Source organism: Phodopus roborovskii, unplaced genomic scaffold (assembly GCF_943737965.1).
Source record: "Phodopus roborovskii unplaced genomic scaffold, PHOROB, whole genome shotgun sequence".
NCBI classification, from domain to species: Eukaryota; Metazoa; Chordata; class Mammalia; order Rodentia; family Cricetidae; genus Phodopus; species Phodopus roborovskii.
Window position 1 is genome coordinate 22,817,740 of NW_026126588.1, and position 17,878 is coordinate 22,835,617.

The window sequence follows — 17,878 nt, forward strand, 5'->3', positions numbered from 1 at the left end:
ATATGGACTGCATTGATTTTTAAGAATTGTCTTGCAAAACATTTTCTAGAAAGAAATTAAATTACATTTATTTATTGATTGTCAGCATAACAAAAAATAAGGACATAACAATATGTTGGCTCAGTGCTCAGAAAATATCTAAAGTGAATTTTGCTAGGTAAATTTAACATGTAAATTTAAAGGATCAGCTTTAGGATTAGTCTGTAGGCTGAGAAACTTTACATGATTTCTGAGCTTTAGCCCATACAATTTGCATTTTTTTTTTAATCAGCCCTGAGATGGGCTGATTTTGTTGTTAGGGTAATTGTTGACAGTAATACATTTTGTTTTAAGTGATGTGAAATCAGATATTTTAATACCCAAATTTCATACATATGTGGACTGTAAAATTATCAGGACTTTGTTTTCGAGGTTATTATTTTTGTTTTCTCCTAATTTTTGACAAGTTTTTGAGTACTTAAGAAACTGTCTTCACAAAATTGAAATCCACTTAAGTTTTTGTTTATGTTGTCATTTTTTAAACGACCACTTTTTAAGCAACTATCTTAAAATAATTTTATTGTATTTAATATCTTATGGACCTGTGACTAGAAATGTATAAAACTCTATGCCCAAACTTTATATATTTTGCAAAAGTTTAACCAGTTAAAGACATGAAAGTTGTTTGTTTTTGAGACAAAATTTCACGTTGTAGCTCTGACTTGGCTAGAACTTGCTATGTACACCAGGTTAGCCCATCCATCTGTTTCTGCTACCAAGTGCTGAGATTAAAGGTGTGTGGCACCATACCCAGCAATATATAGGCTTAATACATGCAAAAAATAATTTCATGCTATTTATTCAGCATGCATTATGTTTAGACTTTCAACATATCAAATGAACAATAAATTATTTTGACATTTCTGCCTTTTTAAAAATCAGTACCATTAAGATACAAAGCCTACCATTTGAGCAGCCTTGCTATTTATTATCTTTAAAACTAGGTGTCTGGACTTTCATGGTGGAAGCGAGTTATATCTATCCTCCAGCTTCAGTCAGAGGGAAGCATGGTATCATGGTCCTAAAGGACATCAGGGCTCTGTTGAAGCCTAGCAAGACAAAACTGTTTGCACCTGCTCAACAATATTGAGCCTGCTTCTGGTCCTGAGTTGAGATGTGACATACGGTTGTCATGGTCTCCTCCTTTAAGAGTTAATTTTAGGCTGGGCTCGGAAGTTAATGGTACTTGCCTCTAAGCCTGAAAACCTGAGTATGAAACCTCAGAAAGCTGTCCTCATCTCTCCAAGTGTGTGGTGGCATGTACACACCACCACCCCTCTACCCCATGCAAAGTAAACAGACAAGCAAATCAATCGATAAATGTGATGTTTAAAATGCCGATTTATCTGAGAGTATTCATCACTTGGCTAATCACTGATGCAACTGACCCTGTCTCCTCAGGAAGACTACTAATTAACCTGGGGCCACGCTGAAGCCTGAATCCGAAGCCGTGAGGGGAATAATGATCACTGTCAAGATACAATGTACTTTTTCACCTCCAGAGATGGACTGCGGCCAAACTCCAGGCTCCCTCCTTCCTTTTCAGAAGGAGTTTCCAGCCCCTTCCACTTTACCGTGGACTGGCTTGCCCCTCCGCGGCGGGGTCCTCTCTGAACATGCAAGCCTAACTTAAAAGCCTGGCTTCTTCTCTCTTCATCTTCTCCAACTCTCTTTTCTGGGCATCTGCCAAGATTTCCAGCTTAAATTCCTCACTGTTTTTCTTTTAAACTCTTATCATCCCCCCCCCCCAAGCTTCTTTCTGAGTCTTAAATTCTCTCATTAACGTGACTAAGAACCCAGAGAACCGCAATTTCCTTGGTAACATATGGCAACCCAGATAGGATTTCCTAAACTTTCTGGCAATTCTAATTCTGGTAAGTTCCTAATAGCTGCCAGCTCTTTTGGGTGTGTGTATTTGTGCCCCTTGTGTTATATAAGTCTTCTGCTAGATTTCTGAGGCAGTGTATAAAGGTGGAAAGGGGGAAGGGGCTGGAATCTGACCTCAACAGATGAAACTGTTAACTTTAAACAAGGAAGGACAGGCACTCTCCCATGGAGAGGAGGTCTTGTGTAGAGAAAAACCTAGCTGAGACCCGTTTTGGAGGTATGGGGAGGGGTGGGTCTTGGGAATGAGGAAGCTGATACAGTATCGGAGGCTACCTGTGGGTCTCTCTTTCCTGGCAATGTCAACTTCCAGCCAGACAATTTATCTTGGGAGAAAGGCTGTCACTGCAAACAGTCTCCTCACCGAGCTGAGCAAGGTCCCTTGTCATCTCCTAAGATCCTTGGCTTCACAAGGCAGTCCATCGCCTTCCATAGCTTAAAGAGCAGGAGAGCACCTCTGATATTCTTCAAGCTGATTTTTGTTGGCAGTACGACTTTTTTTCCAGGCCTGGGCCCACGTGTTCCCAGCTGTATAATGATTAGTCACACTAAGCATGTAGAGTTAGACATGCCCTAACGTTGTGAACTCCAAATAGTGCTTTAGAATAAATGAAAAGATACTGGACCTTGATTACCTAAAAAGTACAGCGTGAAGCTACCCTTAAGAGGCAATTGTATCTATTTCCTTGGCTATCAGTAACTGGAATTCTTTCCCCCTCTCACCCCCCCCCCGAAAGCTCAGACTGGCAGAAAAATAAAGCTAAAGCCTGGTGCCAGGCAGAGGAGGAGGAACTTGTTTCCAGGAAAGAGATTTCCCATGTCAGGCCACCTTCAGGGACACAACTAACAGGTCACTCATGGGCAAACACTACGTCGATGGGGGACTTCTTAGTGACGGACCCAGCATCGCGTCAGGACCCCAGAAGATGGATGTGGTGGGTGGGTGGGGTCACTGGACCCCTTTGTTTTTTCCCCCACAGAGTTACAATGACTAGATCTCTGCCCCTTGCTTTCAGTAGGACTTTTCTAATTGGCATAGTGAGGACAGGTGTCCGAGTCTAGCTTGTCAGGGCTACCAGGGCCCAGGAACTGGTCCTGACAACTCTGATCACAAGCTCCTTCTTAAGTAGCTCTAACATACTTTTAGTCAATTATTAACGATTTCCCATTAGAAAGATTGTATCACATGCACATAGAAACAATTTTACTTTCTCAAGTCCACCTGGGTATCCTTTATTGTTTAACTCCACTGGATAGAGCCTGCTCAGGGGTGTTGTAAGGATCAGGGCAAGGACCTTGGGCTTTGACTAAGAAGTAAGTTGCTGCCTGTGGATGCTATCATTTCAAGGCATCTCCCTCCACCCCCGTTTTTGTGTCTGTTTTTAAAAATGAAAATATATTGGCTTAGTCTAACACTTTCTTTCTTTTTTCTTTTTGATCTATAGAAATTATGTATCTTTGACCCTCATCCTATTGTACTAAATGGTGTTGAAATTAATCTGTTCTTTTTCTTCCTAGAGTTAATCTTACTTTGTAAATCCTCGCTTCAAATTGTTATGTGTCTTCTTGAATGACTGACCCTCTTAAGATGCCCCCCACGTCCAACAACCTTTGCTACAGTGAAGCCTACGTAGGGGTAGTTTGTAAAACGAACCCACCTTTCTGTCTGCGCTGCTTCCGACTGGAAGAATTACCATTAGTAGATGGAATCAGAAGGTGTGCTTGACAAGGGAGGAGCGCTCGCACAGCAAGACTCAAAGTGACACACGGCGTGGCCCTAGGTATGGCTTACCTGTTGTCTTTACCGTCCTTGATTACGTTGCTTTTAGGAAAATGCATACTAAATTTGTAGGCAGTTTTGGCCTTTCCAAAGTTTTCCTTATCTATCTCATTCACTGTCTTGTCCAATTCACGGAATGAGTACAAGTAGGAGAGATAGTTATTGTTATAGACTTCCTTAGTTAGGGCTAAAGATAAGTTACTTACAAGACTTTAGAGTCACAAAGATAGATGATAGAATATTTTCTTTAATTCTTGATAATGTTTACGGACTAAATATTGTTAGCTGTAGTTCTTGTTTAATAACTGTTAGTGTAATTTTACTATGTTAAAGTTAAAACCCTTCTTTTTCATTTAGAAAAAAAAGAGGAGATGATGAGAGATGTCATTCTGTATATATGTTTCTCTTATTGGTCAATAAATAAAACGCTGTTGACAAATAGAAAGACAAGATAGGCGGGACTAGAAGACAAGGAGGATTCTGGGAGATGTAGTGGAGGAGAGTCAAGATGTAGGGACTCAAGAGAAGAAGTTGGACCCTCTCTCCAGTAAGATAAGACCACATGGAAACACTTAAATTAATAGAGATGGGTTAATGTTTAAGCAGAGTTAGCCAATAAGAAACGCTAGTATCAGGCCAACAACTTTATAACTAATACAGCGTCTCTGTGTGTTATTTGGGGCTGACGCAGCTGTGGGAACAGGCTGGTTGGAAAACTGCTCATAACAAGTAGCCACTTCCAGGCAAAGAACCTTTGAGAAAATTCATTCTGAACACCATAGACAGTCCATGCAGACATTTGTACAGAGAGACCACAATAACAAAATGGTTAACTACGGGTTTGTACATTCTAGAACATTTTCACAACTGGGTTTTCAGACACACTCATCCAACTTCTTATCTGGTTTCCTCCCTCTGCAGAAACTGTCTTTGAAGTTTATAGAGTGAGGAGTCTTGTTTCTTCCATATATTATTGGTCAGAAAAAATACAGCGATCATCATCTTCCTGGTCCTTGCCTTGCCTCTGCCTCCCTTGTCTATGAAAGCCGTGTAACAGGTCTTCCAGGACAGTCCTGTTCTCTCCTCATGACTTGGCATTAACACTCTTCATCCTTGAAAGCGCCTTGGTTTGGATGCTAACTGCATGGTCAACAACTTGCCATTACCAACTCCCAGAGGGTGCCATGTTGCAGGTGCCCACTAGGTGTCAGTAGCGTAGCCTGCCAAGACTCTTCAGAGCAAGCGTTTCATTACAAAAGTCAAATCAAAGCAAATAATTAAGTGTGGTTCAAGAGCTACCTGCAGCTTCGACCGGTTCAAAACAGGTGAGACAGCAGCAGGAGGTGTGGTGGACGAGGGACACTACAGGTGGCGCCTTCCTGGGATCCAATGGGCAGGAAGGACTTCCTTCCTTATTAAAGCAAGCACCTCAGTGGTGGGAATGCGTGTCCTTCCCAATTTACACTCACAAGATAAAGCCAGTGTTCCGTGGGTGAGGAAACAGCTTTGAATGAAGAGGGATTTCTCCTCGTGGATTTCTCTCCAATCACAGTCGGTTGACGGTCCTGCAGGTAGATCTCACTGGAAGCCTACATTTGCTCGAGAAGCTGAGCTTGTGGAACAGCAGATTTTTAAGAAGATTTGAAGGCATGCGTCTGCAGAATCATCACACTGGTCTCGTTTGGGAATGATTTCTGGATTGCACACGTATTTACCTCTCACCTGGGTAATGCGGCTGGAAACCTGTCCTACCTCAGATGTACGGCTCATGTCAGCCCCCAGGTGTGTAGTAAGAGACCCACAGGCATGAGTCTTGCAATGCATATGGCTTTTAGTTCTTGGAACTGGTTGCTATGGCTGGTGGTCCTCGAATGTTCAGAAGCATCGTCCTATGAAAATGGATCCTCAAATTCCACTGCCCAGCAGGCATCTGATGCTCGGTTTGCTGCTTCCAGCTCAGACCCCGACAAAAGGATATCTGTGTTTGAACTGGATTATGACTATGTTCAAATTCCTTACGAGGTCACCCTCTGGATATTGCTTGCATCCCTTGCAAAGATCGGTAAGTCTTTAACACTATGTTTAAGGTGGATAGCTTCCTATCTGAGGTATCACATGTAAAAACCTTATAGACAGATGATAGGGTTACGTGGATATTAACTGTTACTTGCAGTGCATTAAAATGACATTCCCTGAAATCAAGGAAAAGTGGTGGCTGTTTAATGCTTCAGGGTTGCATTTGAAACTTAAATGCATACTTCGACGCTCTTCATTGTTTCGACTTTGTAATTCAAGAACACAAACTTGTGACTTACCTGCCATGTAAAAATCTCATGCTCTATGGTGTGTGTGTGTGTGTGTGTGTGTGTGAGTGTGTGTGTTGAGTGTGTGTGTGAGTGTGTGTGTGTGTGTGTGTGTGTGTGTGTGTAAAATGTAGAGTGGTCCCAGCTTGGGAAATGTCAGAGACCGGATGGATAATATTTCTATTTATAAAATGGTCTTCCTTCATTCCCAGTCATGTATTTTAATCTGTCAGTTATTCATTCTTTCTAAGAGACTCCTGTTTCTTGAGGAGCGATGGGGAGCAAGGAGAAAAATAAACAAAGGCATCTCTTGCAGGGCAGCAATGTGGTGTGGGGTATACGAGACATTATCTGTTGGTAACTCAAATGGAGCTGCCGCCCACCTCTGCTTTTCTTTGTCAACGGAAATGAGCTCAAGTGAATAGATTGGATTCCAGTCAGGTGCTCTTCACCCCAAACCACAGCTCTATGATTGGTTTACATTCCATGCACAATCTGCCGCCCCTTGACTCTTAAGGAGAACTGCTTATTCCAAAGTAGAAAATCCATACAATTTTGTCAACTACTGCACGTAGTATTACCTCTGCCTCCTCTACGATAAGCTGTGGATAATCTGAAGGCACGGATTGTCTTATGGATGTAGAATCTTTCAAACATTTTTATTTTAATTTACATATATATGTATATATACACACATGCATTCATGCATATGACAGATTGGAAATGTAGGTTGAGCTATGTGTAGTCTGTGGCGAGTGTTTACTGGCTTCCATCTGTCCGTGTATCTCCTTCCTTCCTGTGTGCTAGGGGCTTCAGATGTACCTAGGTGCCTCTTCAGAGCAGCTGTGCACTTTAAGCTATGAAAGGATTCAAATGGAGTGGAAAGAGTTGATTGGGAGAGATCTCTTGCAATTTTGCTGAATGGTTGGTTTGCACAAATGGTTCGTTTACACAAAGCATACATCATTTTGAAGGAGTGTCTGAGTAAAATTGGCTGTCTAGATGAATATTGTGTTCAGGCTAGGGCAGGGTCTAGCACCTTCCATTTAGCTAGATGGATAATGGGGATGTTCGAAGCTGTCTCCCATGACAGTTTTGTGCCATTTGTAAACAATGGGGAGTATGATTTGCCTCCACTTGCCCGTCTTCCCCCCCTCTGCTTGCCAACAGCTGCAGTTGTTCTAGGTACTTAGAACCCAGACCCGTAGTTGACTAGCTGGCCCCTTTAGCTACCAATAGGCATCTAGAAGCAGAGGGGGGCTCAGTAAATCTTTTCTTTTTGTTTTTAACATTCGCATACAGTGTTGTTTGCTATTTAGATGTATTGCCTGTGCTCAGAATTCACTATCAGGAAATATGAAGAGACTACAGGGCATGCTGTTGTTCAAGGGACTCTCAGTTAAACGTTGTTGGTTTTCATGGTGATATAATTCTGTATGATTTCACAAAGGAAAAGTACTGTAGTGGGTTATCAGTTAACATACTGCCGGAAGAATGAGTTTATAATTGCTAGTCTCCAGGAATCTAGGTGAGTCTGCACTCCATAAGCATTAGGGGAGCTGAAAAGAGGAGTATTTATTAAATACATGTTATATACCCAATACTGAGCCCAACATTCTATATAATGTGATGGTTTGTTTACTGAGAGATAAACAGTAATAATAGTAAAGATGATGGTAACTATGGTGGTACCCAAACTTTAACGTTTAAAGAATAGCTACGAGTGAGTATTCAGATTATGGATTCTGAATAAAAAACGTAATTTTAAGCCTTATCATCACCATCGTGTATTATTTCTCATCCATTGTAGCGTATCTGTGGAGTACCCATACAACGCCTAGAAGCAAATGGGTTGGACCTTAACCTTAAGAGACATAGTTTCACAGGGATAAGAGGTTAACCTAGAACTCACCATTGGCACTTTGACAGGAAAGTATCAAAATGCTCCCCATGCCTTTTAAATACTTAACTGTAACACGCAGATATCACAGAATGCAGATAATTAAAGTCACTTCTGACTCTGTGAGTTATCTTTTAGTCCCATCCCACTTCTTGGAATATTATGGGAACCTTCCCTGGAAACCATTCGGAAGAACAAGAGTCTTGAGTACCTCATTTCCAGGAAATGGAGCCAGAATGACAAGACGGAGGCTCTGAGAAGACGCACAGGCCCTTCCCCTTCCATGGCATAACTTACAAGTTAAGTTTGTCTACAGTGAACACTACTTAAAAGACAAAAAATAAGGGAGGAGAAGAAGGAAATAAGGCCAACAGAGTTGTGATTAGAAAACTGAGAATCTGGCTTTAGACGGCCTTGAACTGGTCTTGACACCAGTGAAGTCTAACTAAGAGTATAAGTGACATCCTTTGGTGATAATTATGCTCAACTGTGTCAACCTACACACACACACACACACACACACACACACACACACACACACACACGCACACACACGCACACACGTACACACATTCACACACACGCGCACACACACACATTCACACATACACCCACTTTTACATCTCTCTCTCTCTTTCTGCACACACACTCATATATATATATATAGTGGACCAGTTCTAAAGTTCTGAGGGAAACTATATCTTCTTTTTATACAGCTATATATAAAACTCTTCAAGGAGACATTGACTGCTCCCCCATAGCTTCTGGAAAGGAATCTACCTTAGTTAATTTAAAAGTCAAGCTCTCTGTTATATGGCACAAAACCGTCTTCCAGCTTTTACTTAATAATCTTCCTAATTCTCACCTTGTTTAAGCCAGACGGCATCTCTCAGTGAGGGAGGGAAGTGTGTGTTAGGACCATTCCTACCTCATTTTATTTCTTTTTCTTTTTCTTTTTTTGTCTTGATGCTCCCTCCCCTAATTTAAAATGTTTCTCATTCCATTACATAACTGCGCATATCTTAGCCATTCCCCAAGGCACCCAGTTTCCTTCCATATAAAAGCATCTCTGATGACGACTTAGCCCATTCATTCACTCATTTATTCATTCATCCATACATACACTTTTAGACTCAGCTGTTAATACAGACTTTGCTGCTGCTGTTTGTAAAGCAATGTAATGACGTAAACCCCCTACTTAAGTCTGGGGGGAATTGACAGTTACGCATAGATAAGTCACACATAAAAGTGGGAGATAAGCATCACTCTTTCTAAACTAGCATTGTAGAGATAATTTGTTTCGATAAGGCATATTAATTTTTGAGGAAGACATTAATTCCTCTGGTGAGGAATGGGAAAGGCTGCGCCTCCAATGCTGAGCAGGACTCAGAGACGGAGAAAAAACGACAATTTAATCAGGGAAAACAGAGCAACAAGAGAGGAAGGGGCTGATGGCAAAGGATTGTGATTGGCTGTTTTGAAAGATAGAAACACTTGGGGCAGGAGGTGTGGGCTGGGACCCCCATACGAGCCGCTGAGTTCTGACACCTTTGTATTTACAGGCTATTTCAAGTGCATTTTACTAAAGCCGTTTATGTCATGTTGTTTTTGTCTTCTCTCTTATTCATGCTTTACCATGAAAACTTCACCCAACAGTGAGAGATGCAGTATCATCCACATCTTTGGCCTTCTGCCTCGGTAAATTCAACAGTACACCGTTCCTTACACAGGAGCACTCAATAAACACCATTAGTTTAAAATTCATGCAGCGCTCCAAGTGCCTTCTACATCTTAGGTGGAACCGAGGCGGTAAGATTCATGGGGTGGAAAACATTGCTTCTTAAACTACGACTTACAACCTCACATGCAGTTGAACTGTGGAGTGTTGGCTCACGAAAAATTTGACAACAATAACAGAAGGTTTCTGAAAAACCTGGCCAACAATCGATCAAAAATCAACTGTGTAATGAGATCAGGGTGTTTCTGTCTGTGCTTGACCGTGTTACATACATCAAGCGACTTCCCTGAAGCCTTGGTTATGAGCCACAGTGTGTGCTCAGCGGCTTGCACTGTGAACACTGCCTGCAATGCTTGGTTCTTACTCGAGACTGCTGCTGCACTCTGTTGAAATTCAGTGCTTGCTGTATAGGCTCAGGTTGTATAGAAATGCAATGGTCTAGCATGGAAAACAGAGATATGTGTTGTTGTGATATTTTTCTGTCATCGTCACTAAACATGTCTCCCGATTCCTCTGGCATTGAATTGTGTTGTGTTTGAATGCTTGACTTTAAAATTGCCAATGGAGTTGCTAACATGAGTTCTATATATAAAATAAAATTTAAATGCATTTTGGCTTAGGCGTAGAGCAGAATATAGCACAGTTTCTGAAATAACCCTAAATGTGTTCCTGCCCCTTTGTAGTATGTATTTACATAAAGCGACATCAGAATTGATAATTACATTTTTTCCATTTCCTTTATTCTTCTAGTATCTCCTACATGTGTGTGTAGCATTTTGATCATATTCACATCCCCACCCACCTCTCCTAACTCTTCCCGGATACCCCCAAGACTGCTTTCCAACTTCATGCACTTTTTAATGTATTTTTCCTGTTTTTTATAATCCATGGAGTCCAACTACTACATAGGTCTGGGGCCACCTACTGGAGCTTGGTCAATTTACCAGGAGCCACGCCCATAAAGGAAACTGACCCCATAAAGGAAACTGACGCTCAAGCAGCCATTGACTCTCAATAGCTCCTCAGCTAGGCATGGGTCTGGTGTGTCCCTTACTCACCCACACTAGACTGGCATGATCTTGGGCAAATCTTGTGCCAGCAAGCACAGTTCCTGTGACTTCACAGGTGTAATGGTACTGTAAGTGTTTTGTTTTGTTTGTTTGTTTGTTTTAAATCGGTTTACCTATAGCACATGTTTAGACACTAATAGAACAATAGGTTTTGGAGGGATGTTTAAGATCCAAACTGTAACGGGATTCAAAGAGAGCTGTGCAATCAATAGCATGAGAAACGTAAGGACCTAAATAAAGGCCCTGGATGTAGAAATGGAGGAGAGCGGATGGGCTTTGAGGACAGAAAACAAGAATCATGACTGAGGAAACCTAGGTTGACTACGTAATTGGCAAAAGTGGCAAGGGACATTCTCAAGAACGTGAGCCGATTTTTCTTCTTCCAAGGATCCAGTTGGCAACATTATTCGTTAAGAAGGGGAGACAAAATGCAAGAGCTTTATTTCTGTGATGTGGAGTAAGCATGGTGTAAGGAGAGATCTAGGAACCGGTCAGATTCCACGGGAGCTGTGCACCGCGTTTCCCATGAATGCACACTTTTCATACCTACTTCCTTTCCCCCCCTCTGGGAAACCTGCAACAAACAGGAAGCAGGGGTGGGGGGTGGGCTGCAGGCTGAGATTGGTGCTACTGATAGCCAAGATCTATGTGGAACCCTCAGATGGGATGCCAGCTGCTCGTCTACCTCCCCACTTTCCCGACTCCCCCACCCAGCCTGGTCCATTGGCAAAGATTCATGTCCCTCCCGTCTCCCGTGTTCCCAGGTTTCCACCTTTACCACCGGCTACCCCACCTCATGCCAGAGAGCTGCCTCCTCCTCATCGTGGGTGCGCTGGTGGGCGGCATCATCTTCGGTACCCACCACAAATCTCCTCCGGTCATGGATTCGAGCATTTACTTCCTCTATCTCCTCCCCCCGATCGTGCTGGAGAGCGGCTACTTCATGCCCACGCGGCCCTTCTTTGAGAACATCGGCTCCATCCTGTGGTGGGCAGGCCTGGGGGCCCTGATCAATGCCTTCGGTATTGGTCTCTCCCTCTACTTCATCTGCCAGATCGAGGCCTTTGGCCTTGGCGACATCAGCCTGCTGCAGAACCTGCTGTTTGGTAGCCTGATCTCAGCAGTGGACCCGGTGGCCGTGCTGGCTGTGTTCGAGGAGGCGCGAGTGAACGAGCAGCTTTACATGATGATATTCGGGGAGGCCCTGCTCAACGACGGGATCAGTGTGGTGAGTCACACAGACCTTGTTCCCGGAGGGGTGGGGCCGGCGTGGCTGCCCCGGCTCTCTCTCCATGCAAGTCGTCAAGGTTGTGTCCTGGATTCTGGAGAAATTCTTTATAGCCATTCTGTGTACACTTGTCGGCCATGACAGTACTTTTGTTTCTAACATATGTCTATATGTATATATGCGCGCGCGCGCACACACACACACACACACACACACACACACACACGAGACACCAGATGAAGTTAAATAAAATCCCTCTGGTTGTTGGGACATGACAGAGCAGTTATAGAAATAAATCCGCTTGTATATAGTGCTCAGTCACATGTCATATGGAAAATGTGTGTGTGGGGGGCTCTCTGCTTAGGAATTCTCCAGAGAAAAACAGAGGTGGATGAACAGGCTAGAAAGAGCAAGGCTTAGCGATAAGCCCCCAGGAAATGTTCCCAGCCTGGGTTGCTGGAGTATTCACAACAAGTCAAGCTCAGTGATCAGTTTCACTAAAAACTACAGCCTTCACCAGCTGTTGGCCTGTAAGAAGTTTATACACACTTTTATGGAATTTTGCTACTGGAAACCTATATTCCTGCACATAAGCCACACCAGAACACATTTCGTTGTAAAAGAGTCAAATAGAACAGAATTATTAGTCATAAACAGGAAGGTTCTGCTTGCCTTCTCCCTATTATTTATGCAAAGAATAACTCACTTGCCCATTCTCTCCCAGCTTTCATGGTGAGCATATACACATCTGGAGATTCACAGTGTTTTGACCAACACCGAGGAATCATATTACACGTGTTGCTTAGCTGTACCCACTTCGGGTCCTTCCATGTCTCATCAGGTGTTGCACAGTATTTTGTAGATTAATAATTAATTAGCAAAGTTAACACAATAATTTAACACGATTTATTTTGCAATTACCTCTATGAGTAGTAGTTTTGATTTTTTTTTAATAAATCATTGCAATAAGGCCTTTTACCTTGCTGGCTTTGTTTTTGCATTTGGGACTATTTTAAAACAATATTTCATTAGTAATTAATGAGGGTTAAGCAATATATAGATTTAAAACTTAATACACGTGGCTATTCTAATCACTTCTGTTTACCACACTGGTAAATGAGAGGTTATGACCCTAGGATTGTAGGGATGGGCAAAGACTTGATACCCATGTCTTAGTTTCTTTTCTGTTGCTATGGCAAAAACACCAAGACCAAGGCTGTGTGTAAAAGACAGTGTGTAGTTGGGCTTGTGTTTCAGAGGGTTGGAGTACATGACGTCAGAGCAAAGGAAGCTGAACACTCACATCTTGATCCTCACGTAGGAGACAGAGACTACTGAGGATGGTGTAAGTCTTTGCAGACCCCAGAGCCCACACCCAGTGACACACTTCCTCCAACAAGACAACGTCTCTTAATACTTCCCAAACCATTCCACCAGCTGGTGACCAAGCATTCAAAAATATGACTCTATGGGGGCCATCCTCATCCAAACCAACACAACCTACAGCATGTCAGGGGAGTGAGACATCACATAACACCCCAAACCATGTGCAGTGCCCTAGGAAGAAGAACACACCAGCAGCGGTTGAATAGGGCAGGCATGAGGTGTAGAGATTGAAGGGAGCAGGGTTGGGTACTGGAGAGGGCAGGCTAGAGGCCTCGGGGATGCATTTGCGTTGTGTGAAGTTTGCAGACTGGCAAGTGGAGGCAGGATCGCTGCCTGGCAGTTTTGCTCAGGAGATTTGTTTGGCTGGGGCTGTTGAACGTGGAGCGATGGGGCCAGGAGGAATTTGCATCTAGGCTGGGCATCCTTGATTTTTTTTTTCCAAATGCCAAGGTAACACATGACATTGAACTTGGGTGACCTCAGCAGCCCAGCTTTTCCAGAAAGACTTTATCAGCTTTTGCTTCTACGGATAGGGCTGACTTTTTAAAATTGCCCAGAACCACATGGTCTCTTTATCAGGAGCATAATCACGTGATAGGCAGAAATTCTTGCTGAGAAATCGTCTGTATTCATTACCAAAGTTCTTGCCTGCTGCCCCGAGCCAAGGATCAGGTCTCACCCTAAGGTTTCTCTACCAATGTGTCCAAAGCCAACCTCGTCACGGCTTCCGGTGGCGATACCATCACGGGTGACGTTTGACTTTCTCAAGACTAAATTGCTTCCGTAGAGAAGTTTCTAAAGAATGATTATAATTTCAGAGTAACTGTAGTGTCTGCTGAGGGTGCTGCTGTGACCTCCGCAGGGCAACACTGCCTTTGCATTATGAGGTTGCCCACAAGCTCCTCTTTGGTCTCCCACAGCACAGGGAGTATTAAGTGTGTGTGTGTGTGGGGGGCACCACTGGGTCCCTAAGTGAAACCAGAGAAGCCCAGGGCCAGATTTAGAAGGCGGCTGAAAGAAACTGCCACTTTCTGTCGTCCAACAGTATTTTGATCTGAGGGCTTTGAGCTCACCCTCTCATTGAGCAAAGAGCCTGCCCGAGGGCAGCAGTCACAACCCTACAGCAGGGTTTGAGTCACCCAGAGGTGGCCTGTGGTTGATGGTTACATGTGATGACAGTTCAGCTTGTATTTCCAGAACATTCGAACTATCCAAGAACGAAGCCACATGAAGGGTTCAGCTTGTGGTTTCCCATTCACCCTTCTGCTGAGTTTTCAGGCTACAGTACTGCTAAGTAGGACAGACCTTCGGGGTCTGACAAGGGCACACACAAGGGTAGCCAGTACACAATCCGCGCTGGAGATCTGTGCAGATTTGCTGTGAAGGTGGAGAGGGAGGGCAGAGGGAGAATGAGCCAGTTGTTCTACAACAATCATTTGATCAGGATGTGCACATTAAGGTGTGATATTGTATGACTTGAATATCTACAACTTCCTTTATTTAAAAAAAAAAAACAAATAAAAGGTATTTCTAGTACTACTTAAAAAACATCCTAAGATCACCTATATTCCCACTGGAGTCTCCTGGTTAAGATTCTAGAAGAAGGCAGAGACAGAGCTACTCAGCCAGGACCCGTGGTGGCCACCTTTGCATTTACTACTTTGTTACATCCATAGATCTTATTAGGAAGCATGAAATTTATCATTCATTCAAAAAACGAAGAAAACAAGACACAAGAAGTTAAAATCCCCTGGGTTACGGAGCAGACCTAGGTGCCCAGCTCTGTTCCTTCCTTCCCCTTCCCTTTTTCTTAACCTTTTGAAATTTCAGTTCTACCTATTAATGATTGGGTAGGGCTCAGTTCCCATGACATAGCTGATCTTTCTCTTGCATAGAAATGGTGGACTTAGTGATTTTTCACACAAGGCTGTAGGCAAGACTGTTCGCTCGTGCCTCTTCTTGCTGTAGAATTGAGATAAAGGCGTTCTTCTGCTCACAGGGTCCATGGAAAAATTCACATTCCTCCTTAAGTACAGTAAGCTCACTGGCGCAGGCGAGAAGTCAGACCCACCCACGGTGACCCCAGCATTTGCCTTGAGAGACATTCTGTCAGTCAAAGTATTTGGAGGTTTATCTAGTGAGCTTGCCCTCTGACAGTGAAGAATGGATCTGGTGTGTGTGTGTGTGTGTGTGTGTGTGTGTGTACACACACGTGTGTGTGGTATAGCAACCAGGATCCAGTAGCCAGGTTGGAAAGGTAGAAGGTGGCAGGAGCTAGAACAAGTGAGGGGGTGGTCAGCTGAGGTCCCCAGGAGTGTGCTTTACCAACATGGGGAGCCATTTCTGATCCTCAGCTCCTCCACAACTGGGTGACACCCTGCCTTCAATATGTCTGATGTCTAAGCGGCAGGCTCTCCAATAAGCAACTCGGAAAGACTTGCACCTCCGGGAGGGCAAGCCTCTCAGCGGCATGCTGAAAACATATACTGTTAGATAGGGGCCTTCAACTATGCTTTCGTGACAGCTGCCCAAATTTGACTCCCAAACACATATTTGGATTATTTGCTTCTGCTTGCAGGGAGAGAATAGTTGAGGTTTGAATTTGTACCAATTGATCTTTAGCCAGAAGACACTTATGAGCCGCTCAGGGTGACAGACACTCATTTCAGCCCCAAGGGTAGGAAAAGGAAATGAAATGTAGCTAGTTACCATGCTGTCTTTTCTTTGTCTGGAGGTGGAGTTGAGCAGCTGTAGGAATAGACTTGGAGGAGGAGGGCAGTGATGGCCCTTCAAGTCTTTAGGGAAGAAGGAGAGCAAGGACATAAAACCACCAAGAAGCAATTCTGTCAATACCACTAAGGGCCCTGAACTCCCCACCAGCCATGGCAAGGGATGTGAAAGGGAGTCTGTCCTGTCTTGAACCCCCACACTGTAAACCTCCAGAGTCCTTCTTAACCTACCTGCCTAGCCTACATTTTTCCTAGAACCTGTCCCAGCCACAAAGGTACCCTAGGAGGTTATGTAATGTTTTCATGGAAATTCCTGATGGGGGAGAACATCCTGGCATGCCAGAGGCAGCAGAGACAGCTTCCTAGTCCCGTGGCTTTTGCCAGACCATTCTCTGCCAGCACCTGTGCTAATGTATTGTGGTAAATAAGGCACCTACACTAATGTTCTCAGCTGGACGTAAGGGGTTGTAGTGTGGAAATAATAAGGCCAGCTTTATGTGAAAAGTCACACAAGCTGCATTGTGGAAGGAGGTTTTGTGGCTGTGTTGTAGAATTATCCGTTGATCTCATAATCAGTTGCTCTCTGCAATACCATTGGACCTCTGTAACGTTCTCCACACTCGTTGCAAAAAGAAACTTCTGTGATGAGAGGTGAGAGCTGTACTTATCTGGATTGGGTATTTAGAATACAGTTAGATATTATTTTGGTTTAGGAAAGCAGCTGTAGAGATTCTCCTCTAGAATCTATGACCTCACCTTAAGCAGCTGTTGGTTACCTGAAGATATAAGAGCCACTATTGCATATCTGTGTAGATTTTACCATGCTAATCACTGCTGTGGTGCACAGGCTTTACATATGGGTAGGACTATTAATTGCTTTAAAAAAAAAATATTGGCAGCTTGCATAACAGCTTCAGATACTACAAGAGCTAGTCCTTAGGGAGGAAGGTTCCCAGTAAGTTCTAGTTTGAGTCTTCCAAGTCCTGTGTTTGAGGTATGTGTTGTCTTTAACAATTGCATCTTACTTTTACGTTTTAGGAAGAAACCAAAGGCAGCATCAATAGCCTATATTGCTTTTTTTTTTTTTTTTTTTTTTTTTGGCAAGGGGGGTTTCTCTTAGATGCTTCTGACCAACAAGTCAAAGGGAGGCTTCCTATGCTGGCATTTTGAGAAAAATCCCCATTCTCAAATCCATAGACCATCCTTTGTATTTTTTAAAAATAAAATAAACTTAATGTGTCTGTGTGTGTGTGTGGAAATATGCTTGTTAATACAAGTGCCTACAAAAGCCAGATGAAGTCATCATATCCCCTGAAGCTGGAATTACTGGTAGCTATGAGCATCTACTTTGGGTTTTAGGAATGAAACTTGGGTCTTTTGTAGTAGTAGTATGTACTCTTAAACCTTGAAAAATTGGTTCAATCTAATGATATAGTTCAGTTGTCTTACGTGGACCCATAAGTACTCTGTCTTAATCATCCGTCCATCTATCCGTCTATCCATCCTTCATCCATCCATCTTCACCCATCTATTCAACCACCCATCAACTCCCTCATATCCAGTCATCCATCTCTCCATCCAAAACCCATTACTGAGCAGCTGCTTTATCAGATACTGCTCATTCAAGGATGTTAAGAGTGGCTTTTAAAATCTAAAGCAGCTTTTAAAGAGACCTTCTCTGCTGTGCCCCAACTCAAAAAGACAAACCCTACTTCAGCTACCACACTGAATACTACTGATCACCGTGCCATGGCGAAGACAATAGTTTCATACAAGGAAGCAAGGTACCCATCCTGAAAATGACCCTCTGCTCAAAACTAC

The 17,878-nt window shown here is 43.2% G+C and overlaps 1 protein-coding gene across 1 annotated transcript in view; it reads left to right on the forward strand.

Moving 5' to 3' along the window:
• The first annotated feature begins 5,509 nt into the window (after window positions 1-5,509).
• Slc9a4 (solute carrier family 9 member A4) overlaps window positions 5,510-17,878 on the forward strand; it is a 43,931-nt gene continuing 31,562 nt past the window's right edge. Inside the window, exons 1-2 of the mRNA XM_051204530.1 lie at window positions 5,510-5,765; window positions 11,479-11,942. Of these exons, the coding sequence (XP_051060487.1) occupies window positions 5,510-5,765; window positions 11,479-11,942 (720 nt within the window). The remainder of the gene's footprint in view (window positions 5,766-11,478; window positions 11,943-17,878) is intronic.